Source organism: Thunnus thynnus, chromosome 13 (assembly GCF_963924715.1).
Source record: "Thunnus thynnus chromosome 13, fThuThy2.1, whole genome shotgun sequence".
Lineage (NCBI taxonomy): Eukaryota > Metazoa > Chordata > Actinopteri > Scombriformes > Scombridae > Thunnus > Thunnus thynnus.
This window is the reverse complement of record NC_089529.1, coordinates 29,484,539-29,500,929: the sequence shown is the minus strand read 5'-3', so window position 1 is coordinate 29,500,929 and position 16,391 is coordinate 29,484,539. Positions and strand designations below refer to the sequence as shown.

At 40.6% G+C, this 16,391-nt stretch overlaps 3 protein-coding genes across 3 annotated transcripts; 1 reads left to right on the top strand and 2 right to left on the bottom strand.

Annotated features, from left to right (window-relative positions):
- Positions 1–1,255: 1,255 nt before the first annotated feature.
- LOC137196096 (uncharacterized) lies at positions 1,256–9,734 on the bottom strand. The gene is made up of 10 exons (XM_067608909.1): positions 9,507–9,734; positions 7,953–8,652; positions 7,701–7,769; positions 7,517–7,579; positions 6,897–6,950; positions 6,673–6,783; positions 6,318–6,398; positions 5,109–6,207; positions 3,728–4,884; positions 1,256–3,391 (listed from the first exon to the last, which is right to left on the bottom strand). The coding sequence occupies exons 2-10, from the start codon at positions 8,644–8,646 to the stop codon at positions 2,337–2,339; spliced, it is 4,383 nt and encodes a 1,460-aa protein (XP_067465010.1). The 5' UTR covers positions 8,647–8,652; positions 9,507–9,734; the 3' UTR covers positions 1,256–2,336.
- Positions 9,735–13,553: 3,819 nt separating this feature from the next.
- Positions 13,554–14,533, top strand: LOC137196106 (histone H3). The gene has a single exon (XM_067608923.1). The coding sequence runs from the start codon at positions 13,615–13,617 to the stop codon at positions 14,023–14,025; it is 411 nt and encodes a 136-aa protein (XP_067465024.1). The 5' UTR covers positions 13,554–13,614; the 3' UTR covers positions 14,026–14,533.
- A 1,258-nt stretch (positions 14,534–15,791) lies between these two features.
- On the bottom strand, positions 15,792–16,240 carry LOC137196110 (histone H2A-like). Its single transcript, XM_067608926.1, has one exon. It carries the CDS (start codon positions 16,223–16,225, stop codon positions 15,842–15,844), a length of 384 nt encoding a protein of 127 aa, XP_067465027.1. The 5' UTR covers positions 16,226–16,240; the 3' UTR covers positions 15,792–15,841.
- Positions 16,241–16,391: the final 151 nt, after the last annotated feature.

The window sequence follows — 16,391 nt, the reverse complement described above, 5'->3', positions numbered from 1 at the left end:
ATTTCACAACAACCACTGTAGCGGCCATTTGTCAAGAATCACAATCAGACTTACAATCAAAGTGCCACTGGTGCACCATGGGAACAAGATGTACGCAGACTAAAGAAGTCCAGTGTCCATGCAAAGTTTTGTGTTTCATAAGGTTTATTCATCTTCTTCTTCTTGATTATTGGCGGATCGCAAACCAACTTTAAAAGTGCAAACAAAAAACAATTTAAAAAAAACTAAACAAAACACAAATGACAAATAAATAAATCACACCCTATTTCCCTGTATTATATAACCTTTCAACTCCCTTCTAATTTCCTGTGTTCAGTATTGATTTTAAACTTAATTCCTGCCTTGTCTCATGTATCATATTTCTTAATTTCTCCCTCTCTGAATATTATTTACTACAACCTTAATAGTATAATGATTTCCTGCTGCCTGCCATGCTCTACCTATCTGTATAACCTCATTAGACCACAGTGTTAGCCAATTTACAAAACAAAATAAAAACTAAAATAAACAATAATACTATATGCTAAACAAGCAAATGATCAAACAAAACAATCAATTATCAACAAAAAATACTCTCAGAACCTTATCTAGATAAAGAAAATATCTACAATCGTCAGACAATACTAATCATAAATCAGTAAAACAACAACCAGATTAATTAATAGCGCCAACATTCACATTCCGGGGAAACTTTAAATTCTCCGGAATTGCCCTTTAAAGCACCGTTCCTCGTTAGTATAGTGGACAGTATCTCCGCCTGTCACGCGGGGGCCAGTCGCGTATAGGTGGAACACAGTGACAGCCAATGAAATTGCAGCATTTTTCACGCTGTCCAAGGTGCTGAAGTGCTCGCTCAGGCAGCCGTCCAAGGTGCTGAACTGTTTTCTCATGCAGCAGTTTTCAGACTGGACGCGGGTTCGAATCCCGGTCAGGGCAATGCCTGTCATACATTATAAAAGATAAATAGCTATTTAGAATCAATAAACATGAATGCTACTTTGTTGTGCACTTTTTCTTCAGTTTATCATTAGATTGTAGTGGCAGAAAGCTAAGTGGCAATGAGCCCTGAAGTCAAAGCTAGCACATAAAGACAAAAATAGTAAAGCAAACCAAAACTTGGCCTAGTGTGGCCTCATGGCCCAGTTATATCAAATACCTGAGTTACATGTGGCTATTAAATAATATTAGAGTTTTCTTACTCAGTGTAACACATTTAAATTATTATTCATTTATCAATGAGACATGTAGACATTAATGAATTAAATATTGTTTATTAGACACTCTTGACAATTATAACAGTCATAATATTGATCAAACACATAGAACCAGTGGTGTTGAGTCATAAACAGACACACACACACACACACACAATTCAAATAAAAAATAAAATATATTATAGAGCTGCAACTAAAAATTATTTTCATTATCGATTTCTGTGTTGATTATATTCTTGATGTTGATCAATGTTTCCCAAAGCCCAAGATGATGTCTTCAAATGTCTTGTTTTGTCCCAAACTAACTGTCCACACAGATATTCAGTTTACTTTCCTATAGGAGTAAGGAAAACCAGAAAATATTCACATTTGAGTAGCTGAAATCAGAGAATTTAGATTTTTTTTTAAATGACAAAACGATGAATCAATTATCAAAATAGTTGGCTGTTAATTTAATAGTTGGCAACTAATTGATGAATCTGCTAATCATTGCAACTCTACTTGAATGGTTTGTTGAACTTATTGCCTTGTGTTAATGTATTTAGACACACTGCTGCCCTGATTTTGGCTCTATTTTCTCACCCTCGTTCTCCTCTCTCTCCAAGACAGTCCTCCTGACTGTGTTCCTGTTCCAGCTGCTGAGGACTGTTGGACTGAGGGTGTTCTCCAGAAAATATTAACATTGGAGAAGCTGGACTAAGAAAATTTGGTCTTTTTTTTCTTAAAAAAGAAAGACTCCAAATGATTAATCAATCATCAAACTAGTTTAATATAAACTATTAATAGATGAATTTAATAATCTACAACTAATCGATTAATCAAATAACTGTTGCAGCACTAATATATTACAATATTAAACAGTTGCAGTTAACTTCTGAGGCACACAAATAATTGAAATGAGTGAGCCACCAGAGGGTCCAGCAAAGGTAACCAGATTAATTCTATATACAGAAAGATTTGAAATTGCAAGAAAATATTTTGAAAATAGAACACTTCCTCAATTTGACACATAAAAATAGCAGTCTTATAAAACACTAAATAGAAAAATGAGTACTTTTAAATAAGGATAAAATGAGCAAAAGATATTTACACACATGAAAAAACACTCTCCCTCTCCCTGTCTCATTTTCCCTTTTCAACTTCCCATCTCTGTCTTTCCATCTCATAAAATTGAGACTCCTGGAACTCTTTCCAGGTCATCTCCTTGCCCATGCCCTGATCTTTGTATATTGAAAAGACTTTTGCTGGACAGTAAATGTATTTCCCCACCACTCCAGGGAAGCCTGTATGAATATGAGGACTGTTTGGGCCCTGCTTCAGTTCCATTTTACAGAATCGACACTTTCGACCTGTGTGCTGCGATTCTGCCCTTTTTCTTTTCTGTTGTCCTCTCTCCTCCACATTCTTCTTTGTGGCATCCAGTTCCCGCTGAAAGAATTCTGTCCCTGCAAAGTCTTTGAAGGGCATTTTAGGGTTTGTCAAACCTTCAGCACCATAAGTTTTAAAAACCTTGTTGGAGCAGTAAAAGTATCTGACAGGACCTTGTTGAAAGAAGAAGTGGATGGAGGAACCATCGTTCTCATATCTGGACTTTGGCTGGCCACAGGAAAGACACGTTTTTGTCTGTGGCTTCTTTTTTCCTGGTTGTTGTTGTGGCTGTTGCTGCTGCTGCCTCTCCATGATGTTTTTAACAATCTTCTCGATGGAGTCTTGGGTTAGAGGTGTGGCCAGGGTCTGAGCAGGTGGAGGTGGGTTTACTGTTGCGACAGGCATGGTAACAACTGGCACACTTGTTGTTTCACTCCCTACTGTCAGAGAGTGCCAGAGTTGCTGCCTGTCTTGGAGTTTTTCTGGGCTTGTGTTTAAAGAGGAGCTGGTGTTCATCAACTTGGCCAGGTGCTTTAAATATTGTGAAATGTGTAATTTTGTTGTTGGGTGGAGCATGCTATTTGGGTCATTACATGAGCTGTGAACGAGAGCAGCATAGTCCTGGTCCACATGCTTGAGCATGTCCTTCTGCCCACGGTGTTTGTTGAGCAGGTCGTCGATGGCCTTCTTCATGGGGGCTGGCCAGCGCTTGTGGTCTAACACAAAGACTCTCCCACCAGTCTTCACAGGTCCAGTGCGAGCAGCAGTTGGTGAGGACAGCTGGGGCAGAGGTGGTGGGTATGTAGTTTCTATAACAACAAAAGACAGAGTATAATAAGTCATTCTGGCCTGCATAAGTAAGAAAACTCAATTTACACACTTGTATGTGGGAAAACCCACTTTGAAGCAGTGAAGCTAATGTTGGTCAGATAATTTTAGCTGAATTTATTGTCACTGTCTGGTATGTTTATGTAAAAGTCTATCAAGTAATACAATTTATAAGGTCCCCACATTGTCACATCTCTACGAAAAGAAATTTACACACTGAGATTAGGCTATTTATAAAAATAACTATGATTGAAATCCAGGCAATGATGGCAGTGATGCTTAGGCTTTGTCCACCACTTTGTCAGTCAAATGTTTACCTGGTTCTGTCTGAGGATCAGGAGCTGAACTTGGATCCACATCTGGTTTCACAGCAACATCAGCAGGAGGGCACACAGGGAACTGAAACAGCTTGGTTGGAGCCGTGGATGATGACTGAGGAAGCTCAGATGGCACAGGGGGCGGGCTGATTTGAGGAGGTGGACTTAGGGCATCTGTAGAGTCTGTCTTGCTCCTGTGCTTATCCCAGTCTAGAGGAACTGGGCGGCAATCAGGCTCAACATACTCTAGGCCAAACTTTTCTCCAGTGTCTCTGCTAGAGAGACGAAAAGCAGGATACTTCTCTTCCCCAAACACCCGTTCAGAGACTGCATTGAGATCTGCAATCAAAGCTGGATCAAAGACAGCTGGAAGACGAACATCTGGCTGCTTCAAGTCCACCAGCCGCTGGTAATTCCACCGTGCCACACCCGTCATCCCTTGAGCTTGAAACAGCTCTGAGGAAATGCGTGTTCCAGTGACCCATTGAGCCTGATGGAAGTGGTAACCCTCTTGCTGAGATGTGCCTCTAATGGGGATCCAAACAGGAACTTTAGCTCCTTCACCCTGCACATGGTTGAGCTGCACTGTTCCTCCATGTCTGTACAAGATCCCACCTTCCACCTGGGGATCACTAAGGCAACCTCGCAGGATGTGCACACGCTGAATCCGCCATGCCTTCAGCATGGACGGCTTAAATAGAGGGACATCATTCGGATCTTTGGCCAGGTAGAAGTGTTGGAATACTCCCTCAACTCTCTGAACAAGCTCCTCGGGTTGTGGAATCTTAGTCCTGCAGTGCCCGCGAATGTGTTTCTTTGTCGGGTTGGCGGGTTGAATTCCACAAAAGGTATAGGCGTCTTTGAGCCTCTGCAGGTCTTCCTGATCCACCACAGAAAAGGCTGCAGACAGGAACTGGGCAAAAGAGCTGTACAGGGGATGATGCTCTGAAACACACTCACGGAGGAACCGCCTCATACAATGGAACAAGTCCAGCTTAATGGTTATGTTCGTATTGTAATGGCATCTTGATGCACACGTGTTCAGCAGGTTACCAGAGGTGGCCTCAGCAACAATGGCATCAGTTGTTCTCCAAGCGTCCCAGTTCAGATGCTCTCCTGCGCAAGATTCTGCCACCTTAAATGCTGCACAGCAATCCCTGAAACAAAAAATAAAAAGCAGAGTACACCCATGAATGTTAAAGCAGTCATATCAATCACTATGTGTACTCCTGTATATTCAGTTATGTAATGAAATTATATTTATTTATAAAAAGTATGCATTAATGAATACAAAAGGGATTTTCTTCCATCAAACTGAAAATATAAAATATGAAAAGCAATGTATGTTGTAATTACTAGCTTAATAATGATTCATTCTCACCTGTCAACCCACTGGTACTGGGCCTTCTCTATGCCTGCAGAGCTGTAGCGGTTCGCTAGTCCCTCATACATCGGCTTCAGTGACTTCTCTGTCTCAGACTGCACCATCACCCATGAAAGAATCATCCAGTTTTCGTTCATGATTGCATATGACGACATGGTCCCAGATGAAAAGGTTACCTTCCTCGCAACTTTACGGGTGTGGTCTGAGCGAAAAGCCTGTCCAAAGTTGCCCTGCAGAAGTGTTTTGATGGCAACCTCCTGGTGCTGGTACTCATGCAGTAGGCAGTCAGTCAGGTAGTGTGCAGACACAGAGATCCCATTCCAGCCATCTGAATCACCATACTCTCCAAAAGGAGCTGGCTTGGTTTCTTGTCTTAGGAACTGCGTGATGGTTCTCTGGTCATACTTTCCTGCCTCACCATCCATGATGTTTTGGCAGCTAAGGAGGTAGGCCAGGTTAGCACGTTCATATTTAAGGTGCATCATCTCCATTATCTGGTTTGCCATGTCGGTGGGAGAGTTGCCCGTGCGCCTGAGCTCATCCATGACTGATTTACAGATGGCCTTCTTGTAGGTCAGTATTGCTGGCAACAAGTTTGTGTACCTCTTTGGAAGATTTTCCAGCCAAAGTGGGTTGTCAGCATACCACCTCTTCCGGCAAACTTTGCAGCACAGCCTAGATGACAACAGGTAGTACTGTCCTGTGACGCCTACAATCACACGAGGTCTACCGATGCCTGCAGAGACAACTTGGGGCCGAACACAACCGTCAATACATGGCAGAGTGTCATTGTTTCTCAGCCTTCCCATTAAGCTGTCATTCTCTGGTTTCCATATGAAAAAGGGATGGAGCTGAAAGTACTTTGGGGATGGAAGATCAGAGATGCTGTCAATTAATTCTGGCTGGGGAGGGAAACGCCACAATGATACCATCTTCATGGGGTTGCTCACAGGGATGGAGCCTGGCCAGAGACCCATGGATTCCAGCTCCGTCTTCATCCAGATCCTCTGCTGCTGTGAACAGTTCCACTGACTGACATCATGATCATAGCCAGGAAGTTGTAGAGGAGGACAGGTGGGAACAGTTGATGGCTGACCTAGTCAGGCAAGAAAAGAAACACATGGTAAATTATTGAGAATGTGTATGTGACCTGATTCTATCGTTTTTGCAAACACACAACCGACTAAAAAACACTAAAACACTTACTTTGAGCTCTCTGCGCAGCTGGCAATGGCAGCGGAGGTTGAGGGGGCACTGCAGACCTCTCAGGAGAACATAAAAGTGTCTCTGACAATACATAGAAAGAAAGAATGTAATAAGGCACTCTGTATCTAGTCTGCAGTCCATGAAATTCAGAAAGCTGTACACTGAAGTACTGGCTATTTTTTGTCTTAAAACTGCACACCAGTCTTCAGTTAGCAATTGTCTTTAAAAGGAGGCTAACATAATCCTGTATCTGATTTACAACAATTGAACAGACTTTAAAGGATTTACAACAACAGGTATGATGCACACTAAATAGATATTTTCGTGATGCAAATACAGTTAAAATGATACATACCCGGTACCGTGACAGTTGTCTCTGTGGGTAGGGAACCTGCTGTTTCTGGCATGAGAAACATCAGTTGCTGGGGAAGGGGCACAGGTCTTTTAACAGACGGCAGCGCTGGGGCTGCAAGGAGGGAAGCGGATAAAAAAAGTTATCAGTTAAATGTTTAACAAAAATAACCAGAGTGAATACAACAGAAAGGTTTAAGTGGATTAACAGAAATATGATGCATTTACCATCTACTTCTGAACTCTTCAGTTCAGTTGGTGTGGACAGTGTAGCAGATGGTACTACAACAGAAAAAGTCGTGTCAGTTATTTATATTTTGGGAATATACAAAAACTGGTGTTAGTAAAGGCAAAACAGAATCCATTTGTTACTTCACCTGCTCATCTCAGTCTTCTAGTGAAACAATACCTATACAAATTTTTAGAACTGTGCGTTGTACTGTGTCTAATATATGAAAATTGTATTTCATTCATACACATGCATTTATTTTTTAAGGGATTAGTAGTCAGTTGTCACATACAGTCATTACAATTTAGCCTAGGCAGGGGAAGCAACATGGCACACTGTAAACACATGCAAGTGTTAGTAACCAAAGCAGTTTGAAGTTGTCACCCCCCCCCCAATTTCATCCATATAAGAAAATAAAGACTGATACTTACCCTCATCATGATGGGTATCAATTCATAGTCACTAGGACAATAAGTAGAACACCAAACACAAACATGACGAGAACACGACCAGAACGTGGTCAACATGAGAAGGAACGGTTTAAATCATGCTTCAGTTTGGGATAACAATTCATGGTCCCAGAGTTGTCCGTTGATGCAGGACGTTTTTGGTTAAGAACCTCTTTCTGGTCCTGAAGTCTGTCGTCGTCTGGCAGTTGATGATGTGGGTGCAGCAGCAACAGCTGTAAGACATAAAAGAATAATAATAAAGTAGAGACTGAGTATAAAGTACATTTAATAGCATGCAAGCTGAACTGTACATTTTTTTTGGAATGACAATAAGGAAAACCAATGTTTACTCACAGCTCTGAGGTTGTTTGGAAGGCGAGATACTCAGCATCGCTCTCTCCAGCTCTTCATCTTCATCCATCACTGTGATGCAAACAGACAAGAATTATAATGTTCTAAAATATGTCTTCACTGTATATAAGCTAGTATGAATAAAATCACCACTGAAATTATTTAACTTTTTCCCCATTGGTGTACTTAAAAAACTTTGGTTACCATGACAACATGTATACCTTTTTGACTAAAAAAAAGGAAAACAAGACCCACCCATGGCTTCAGCAGGAGCATGTGAGGTTGGTGTCGTCAGAGGAGGGTCAGAGGCAGGATGCTGCTTCTTTTGCAGGTATCGCTGCAACTTGTGCATCTTAGTCCCTGGAGCACAGCCTTTCTTCAGTATAAAGGCTGCATAGCCATCATCCCTGCTGTCCCAAATCTCTCGCCAGGTGTTGCTGGCGCGAGAGCCAAAACCAACCAGCTGGTCATCCTCTGATGCTGCTGCTGCTGTCGCAACCGGCTTTTTGGAGTCATAGCTGAGGAGAGACTGGATTTCTTTAAAGCTGAGGGCATAGCTCACAAATGACAGTAGGCTGTCCTTGCTGTGTCCCTCTGCCATGAAGACTCCCGCAGCTTCTTCCTTTTCATGACTCTTGAGTAGGTAGATGGTATACCCGATGTCATTCTCAAGGAGCCAGCGGAAAGACTTCCCCTTGTACTTCCCAAACTGCAGGATGTACTCTCCATACACCTCCGTTTTGTCTGAGGCATCCCCTCCTCTCTGACGGACCACTGTGAGAGCATTTGTTTTCACCAGCTCTTCTTTCACAGGTGCAGACTTGTCCTGTAGAGACGGGTTGTCTTTTAACAGTTTGGCTGCATCAGTAGGATCCTGGCGCAGGTATCCAAGTGGTCCTTTGCGAAACGTGACACTTATTTTCCCAGGGAAGAAAAGTAGTTTGCGCATTTTTATCTGTAATGAAGAAAACAATTTAGTCTTTTTATACATTACAGACAGGCGTTTTTATAAGAGGTGTTGATATATAGGGGCTCAATGGGGAGCAGGGATTAGGAAGTTTCTATTTCGGCCTGTCTGCATTTTCTCCCTCTATTTGTCTGGGTTTCCCCTTACAGATTCCACATTCCCTACAATGTTAACATAAACGTGTGACACCATGAAGCATGCATGATATGTACTAAGCTGTGCACAACATGGCATAGTATGAGAAACCCTCAGAGACATGTGTGGTATGCAAATAAACAATACTGTGGTTTTACAAAAAAACAGTAAAGTAAACCTGTAAACTCTGATTCTGGTTTTAACTTTAAAACACTAAAACAGCGACTATATAACGTTAAATGTAAACACGACGAATTTACAAGATTTAAATGAGGCAGGTTCATTCATAGTTTATTAACGTGTAATTCTTGCATTGTGCGTAAAATAGTATCAGAGCGTATCTAACGTTAACAAGCTACTGGTATGCTTCGCCATATTTAAATGGACGTTAACGTTACGTCACACAGTAATGCTTTCGACTTAACGTTAAGTTGTCAGTTTCCAGACACCGTTAAAACAACGACACATCCAGCTAACGTGTGAATAAACCTTCTTTAACCGTCTGTTTAAGGTTACGTTAGCATAAGGTTATATTTAATTCTTCCGAAAGTGACGGTGACATTAACCTGTTCGACACAATAAACTCAAGAACTAGGACTAACTTTATAGCGGTAACGTAAACAGAGAAACCTTGGACAGAACCAAGGCAAAATACAACTACTTGTTCGTTCACTGTTTAATTTTTCATTCAACTAAAGATAACTTACCGGTTAGCAATTTCCACACAGCGTAGCACTAGTTAATGTCAGCCGTCCATCCACCGTTCAAACTGGCGCTGAAAGGTGAAGTGACGTCGAAATCTCACAAAATGGCTAAACGGCGCATACTAGCGGACAAAAATATATTACATCCGTAGTGGTTTAGCACTACCATAGAGAATGAATGGGAAACGGTTTAGGGCGGTTTAGCTAAACAATTCTCGGCCCCCGCGCGGGAGACCGGGGTTCGATTCCCCGACGGGGAGGATCAATTCTTTATCAATTTATCTAAACCCAGACCCGGATATTAATAAACTGACTAACACACATGTTTATAACCCAAAATCACATGTTCCTCATGAATTCATATTCTGCACAAGACGTAATTCCTTACAATAAAGTCATGTATTTCACTGTAATAAATAACTGCAATTTGTGTGGGAGCTGACTGTTGTTATCTTGTCTAAGTTGGCTTTAAATGTTGTACTTTGCAGTTGTTCTCTCTAAATAACTGACAAAATATACTATATAAACATATATGACCTTTACTTCAACGCATATTAACCATAATTATTATTATTAGTCATAATTATGTGATTTACACATTAATAATCCCAGAAATCATGTGATAAATTAAATACAACCTGCTATATATGGACTTATAACTGAGTGAATTCATATATATATATATATATATATATATATATATATATATATATATATATATATAGTATTTAATTTATCTATTTTAATTTATCTCTGGCACCACCATGGCACCAGAGAAGGTATCTTTACAACAGGTCTATATTTTTGTGTAGTATTGTTGTATGGAGGCAGAATAATTAAATCAACAATCATGTGAAAAGAAGCTATTTTTCATAATAATTGATATATGATCACATATCTAGCTAAATTAAATTCTACACTATTTCTGTCAGGTTTACTTCAAAATGTGAGGAGAGTGGGTGCCAACAACTCCGCCCAAGAGGCCATAGCTGTATGGAACGCCTTCAACAGCTACTTCTCCTCTGCCGCTGGTGAAGTGCCCTGGCAGTACAACGTAGCCTGACATGCCCACTTGTTGTCTCTGCAACCCACACCTGCTGCTCTTCTTCTTCTAAATAAAACAAAGGCTCTTTTAAGAGCCACCCACTTATTCTTAAAAGAGCTGATTCCTATAAAGTTTCAATATTAAATGAACAAACAGCTAAATATACTATATGTATATGGAGCTTTCACAAAAGTTCTTCTCTTTTGCATGCATAGGTAGAGGAAACCCAGCCCCTACTATGTACAATCTCAGCATTCATGATCACTATAACTGAGGTGGTCAAATTCATATTTTTGTTAGCATAGTCATTCTGTTGTGATTACAATATTAAAATTAAGCACATAACCAATGTTGACAGTAAGTAAATACCAAAAGTATTGAATTGAGAAAAACTATATATTGCATCTTGGAGTGTATCATCACATGGCTAGATGTGTACTGAACTAGTAACCATAAATAGTAATTAAATGGTGATTTTACCAAATGTATAACATTTACTGACTGCAGTAATTGCCACATCACTTCACGTTGCTGAATATGAAGAATGCAACAATGTACATTTTCTTCTACACCCTCTGTTATATTGCCATGCTCTACCTATATAATAATCATTTATGTTTACTTCATTCGCCATGTCTTTCCTGATTGAATACATAGATAAGAACTCATCCACTCTCCTTAAAAACATACACATTACATTCATTAGCTTAATTGATGTTATTTTATATGATATTCACAGTCTGGAAAAAGATTTTTAAAGTGTACAGTTTATACATTAAACAAGGATTCATCATACATTGCATCAAAACATCTATGAAGAAATAGCTTTTTTGCTTAGAGGATGTTTGTATTATTATGTATAGAGGAGCTGATTTTCAGAATTGGGGAATTGAAGTGTGTGTGTGTGTGTTTTAAGAATGACAACAAAACAAACTGCACAGGCATTAAAGTATCATTTAAGCTGAAATCAAGGAACAAGTGATAAATAAATATATGTGTCATGACTTTTTCCTCAGGAAAATTCCGCTCTATGTAAAGATGTCATAAACTCACTTGACAGCTTTCTGATCTCCTCATCTGGAGACTGGTTTAGCACTTTCAACACCTGCCTCTCGAACTCATCATTCTGTGCCTGCCGTTTTTTTGTCTTGCTCGATCCTTGGGGTAGCACGTGGAGTGCAGGACACTTCAGGGACATGGGATGCTGGGGTAGATGGGGGCTCCCAGGATAAATCAGGGGCCAGAGATTCAGGGTCAGGCAGGGTCTCTGAAGATGTGTCAGCGGCTAGAAGTGGAGGAGTATACAGAGAACTCGGAGAGTGTCAGATGGGGTACCAGATGATGATGACTGAGTAGCCAGGGGTGCTGAGGTAAACTGGGGAGTAGAGAGTCTCTCTTGTAGGGACTGGGACATGTTAGAGGAAGTGGGCCTCTCTCTGACATGAGGCTCCAGAAAACTTATGATTGAGAAATACCGCCACATTGTCTTTTGTTCTGCCCCTGCACCACTCTTCTTCTCTCTCATTGTCTTTCTCTCCTTAATAAATCTGTCCCTGATATTCTTCCATCTCCTTTTACACTCATCCTCTAAATAAGTGGAGAAAATGTGATATTCTGTATGATAATTATACCTCATTACCTCAATTAAGAAACTTTTATAGGTATGTAATGTTAGCGCTATTAAGGGAACACGTAATAAACATAAGCTATATTATATATTGAATTTCACATGATTATAATTAACAAGAAGAACAATAATTTACATTAACAATAAAGTGCATCCAGTGCCAAAGTGCAATAAAGTGCAAAAAGGTCCAGTAATCTTATATAAAGTGCTGTCTGATCATAAGCTCAGTATGTTCCTGGGGAGGTGCTGAGATTTGTCCATAGTTCTCCTCCGGAGGTCAGTAAGTATCTGTTTAAATACGGTTTCACTGTCTATCACAGTCTGTTGTATTATCATGGCACATCGTGTTTTCCACAAATTAGAACATACAATACAAATAATTAACTGTATCGGTTTTGTATGTTTAGATGGCAGTTTATCATCAATAATACAATACATAACCGATTTATAGCATAAATTAAAGGTTACACCAACAGTTTTTAGTTTATCCCAGACTTCCTGAGTTCTGTAACAGTCCAATAATAGATGCTGCTGTGTCTCATCCTCATTGCAAAAGATCATAGGACATTTTTTAGTGGTCACACAACAACCTCAAGACACAACAACTCTAACAGGAAGTCTGCCCACAGATATCAACCACCGGACATCTCTAATGCTCTCTGACAGGTTCTTATTATTGAGATTTTTTATAACCTCTGTGTTCTCATTAGTGTTCAAATTGTATAATTTATGTACCCACCATATTACATTTTTTATTGCTTCATGCTCGGTGGCGCATGAAGCAATAAAAAATTGACTTCCTGGTATGAAAGTACCCGGATCTTCCGCATTGTGCGGGCCATAGAGCATGCGCACTAGTGACTTTCGCAGGTCGAGTCGGCTACTTCCGATTTAGCCCTCCGGCTAACATGAATGAGGATAAAACAATTCAATTATGCGGCTCTTCTAGACTTTTGAAATGTGATCGGACCGAACGGGATTTAATTCTGATAGTGAGACAAGTCATTTCGCGGTAGGTGTGACGCTCAGAAAAATGTATCCGCTGATTTACAGACGTCTCTTTCACAATGTAAGTCTATGGTAAAAAGTCTTTTTGGGCCAGTGTGCGTCATGTGACGTTGTAATTACTCGGTTTGGCCGCTATGTCAAATTTGCTTCAAAGCCTGGCGCTCTTCCTGTATCCAGTTCTCTTTATACATCCATGATATTAACGTGTTTCCTTTGTTTTCTTCTTTCTTCCGGAGCCGTTAGTCAGCTGATATGGGGGCGGGGTTTACTTTGAATTTCTTGTCCAATAGTAGATGAGCTGCAGCGCGCGCTCCTCCCGGCCTGGACCAATGAGCGGCGCCGCGACTCCGGCAGCTCCTTTATAAAGACGCAACTCGCAGACAGGCAGCATTCATCGTGTTTCTGTTGAAACAGAAGAATAACAGCGAAAAATGGCAAGAACCAAGCAGACCGCCCGTAAATCCACCGGAGGCAAAGCCCCCAGGAAGCAGCTGGCCACCAAGGCTGCCCGTAAGAGCGCCCCGGCCACCGGCGGCGTCAAGAAGCCTCACCGTTACAGGCCCGGTACCGTGGCTCTGAGAGAGATCCGTCGCTACCAGAAATCCACCGAGCTGCTGATCCGCAAGCTGCCCTTCCAGCGCCTGGTGAGGGAGATCGCTCAGGACTTCAAGACCGACCTGCGCTTCCAGAGCTCCGCTGTCATGGCTCTGCAGGAGGCCAGCGAGGCTTACCTGGTCGGCCTGTTCGAGGACACCAATCTGTGCGCCATCCACGCCAAGAGGGTCACCATCATGCCCAAAGACATCCAGCTGGCCCGCCGCATCCGCGGAGAGAGAGCTTAAACTGTCCTCTGCTCCATAAACACAACGGCTCTTTTAAGAGCCACTAACTCTCTAATAGAACAACACGTCCTACTGTTGATACTTTCATTATTATTGTTTGTGTCTAATCACCTCTAAAGGTGTTGTAGAGCTATGATGAGACTTAAACAAATGTAAATACTATATAATCTTGAGTAAATCCATTCAGAAGCAGTTTTGTCTTTATTGTACATGTATGATGGGAAAAGGTCTGTTTGTGTGTAAGAAGCTGTAGACAGCAACATTTTACACATTTATACAGATTAAACACATTTTGTTAACCTCTGGAAAAATAATAAAGTAGACTGTGTATGAGAATGAACTCATAATAGAGTAAAACATTTAAACTACACCAACATCACTGTATAACATTTCATACAGTAAAAGCAACACTGTCATTAACTGTATATACTGTATAAATTTAACCTCAGACTGCAGCCAGAATATCAGTCAGTCAAATGATATGAAATAAATCATTTAATTGAAATCACTTCATAGTCTGATCGTCATAAACTATCAAACTTATGAGCTTCAGGATCTATCTGCTTTTTCTGAACATCGGCTCCTTGGATCTCAAATGTGCTTCCTCTGCTGTCTTTACAGCTTAATAGATATATACTTTAACTTTACTAGAGATATATACGTATATATATAAGATATATACTTTTTAACTTTTATTATTATTATTGTTGTTGTTTTGTGTCTAATCATTTCACGTTGTATTGCAGTGAGATAATCTGTCTATGTAGTCATAGACTTATGATCAGGCTCAATTTTGATAACTATAGATGTGTAAAATGCCCTTCTGACATAAATCCATTCAGAAGTGTAACATTAAAGTAACAGCTTGATGAGCTGTCTCAAATACTGTCCCAGATTGTTTTACATTCACATTACAGACAGAATCACAATTGGCTGTATAGCACTAACTATACTAACACTGCAATCAGTTTATATTTAATGTTTGCATTGTCTTTTTGGAGAAATTTATTTTATTTAGAAACCTTTTTCAAAATCTTATTCACTGATGACGAAGCTCTTGGTTCCTGCTGGTTTAGGGTTTATAGCTATAGTCTATGAAACTCCACTGAGTTATGATATACAATGTGTAGACATGTCAGCATTACTACTTCCTCAGCTGCCAGTGTGAAATGTTCTCTAACTATAATATTGCTGTTCCAATATTGTTTCAAACCACATTATTTCATCATATAGACAATGTTATGCACATATAAATTTAGTCATATTACAGACTATAACTGGATAACAATGTGAGTCAGCAAATATATTTTTACAGAACATGATCTTTAGATGCCGGTTGTGGCTCTTAAAAGAGCCGTTGTGTTGTTTAATTATATTTAATAACTAGTATAATTAGTTTCAAATGGTGTCTAAATGTCATGTAGTGTAATGTATATACCAGCCATTCTTGTATTATAAGTATGATTTCTACACTGAATGACTAGATTATCTTTTAAATGTTTATTTCTTGTTCTGTTGGCAACACAAAACAACCATCATTATGTTATTAATATATAGACCAATCACTGTTTTACCATAAACATTAACTTTTAAATGTTGATTGCTGGTATTGTTCAGAACACAAGCATCAATTACAGTGCAAATATAATCAGTATATTTAACTGAGTGCAACACTGACTCAATATTTTGTATAGATAATAAACATGATTTGTGTCTTAATGACAGTGTACCAGAGACATGAGGATGTTTGTTCTTTATCAGGAGTGTGTGGCTCTTAAAAGAGCCGTTGTGTTGTTTAGAGGAGCCGGTTCCGTGTTTACTTCTTGGCGGGCTTCTCGGTCTTCTTGGGCAGCAGCACAGCCTGGATGTTGGGCAGCACGCCGCCCTGAGCGATGGTCACTCCGCCCAGCAGCTTGTTGAGCTCCTCGTCGTTGCGGACAGCCAGCTGCAGGTGACGGGGGATGATCCTGGTCTTCTTGTTGTCGCGGGCAGCGTTTCCAGCCAGCTCCAGGATCTCAGCGGTCAGGTACTCCAGCACAGCCGCCAGGTAGACGGGGGCTCCGGCACCGACACGCTCCGCATAGTTGCCCTTCCTCAGCAGCCTGTGAACACGACCAACTGGGAACTGAAGCCCAGCTCTGGAGGAGCGGGTCTTTGCCTTTGCTCTGACCTTACCGGCACCCTTACCACGTCCAGACATTTTTCCTCTTTATCTTCGAGAGAATAGAGAATAAGTTCGCGTACGACGAGAACCGGCTATATAGAGCAGCCAGCGCTCGCTCATTGGTCAGAGTGAACGTTAATACGATCGCCCAATCAGACCCAACCTTGTCTCGCGTCTACAAGGCTTCCGTTTTGTAGGGGAT

Coding starts and splice junctions, on each gene's coding strand:
- LOC137196096 (XM_067608909.1), bottom strand. CDS start 8,646: ATGCGCAAACTACTTTTCTTCCCTGGGAAAATAAGTGTCACGTTTCGC. Junction 7,770..7,952: donor TGCTCCTGCTGAAGCCATGG/GTGGGTCTTGTT, acceptor TTTGCATCACAG/TGATGGATGAAGATGAAGAG. Junction 6,399..6,672: donor GACAACTGTCACGGTACCGG/GTATGTATCATT, acceptor ATGTATTGTCAG/AGACACTTTTATGTTCTCCT.
- LOC137196106 (XM_067608923.1), top strand. CDS start 13,615: ATGGCAAGAACCAAGCAGACCGCCCGTAAATCCACCGGAGGCAAAGCC.
- LOC137196110 (XM_067608926.1), bottom strand. CDS start 16,225: ATGTCTGGACGTGGTAAGGGTGCCGGTAAGGTCAGAGCAAAGGCAAAG.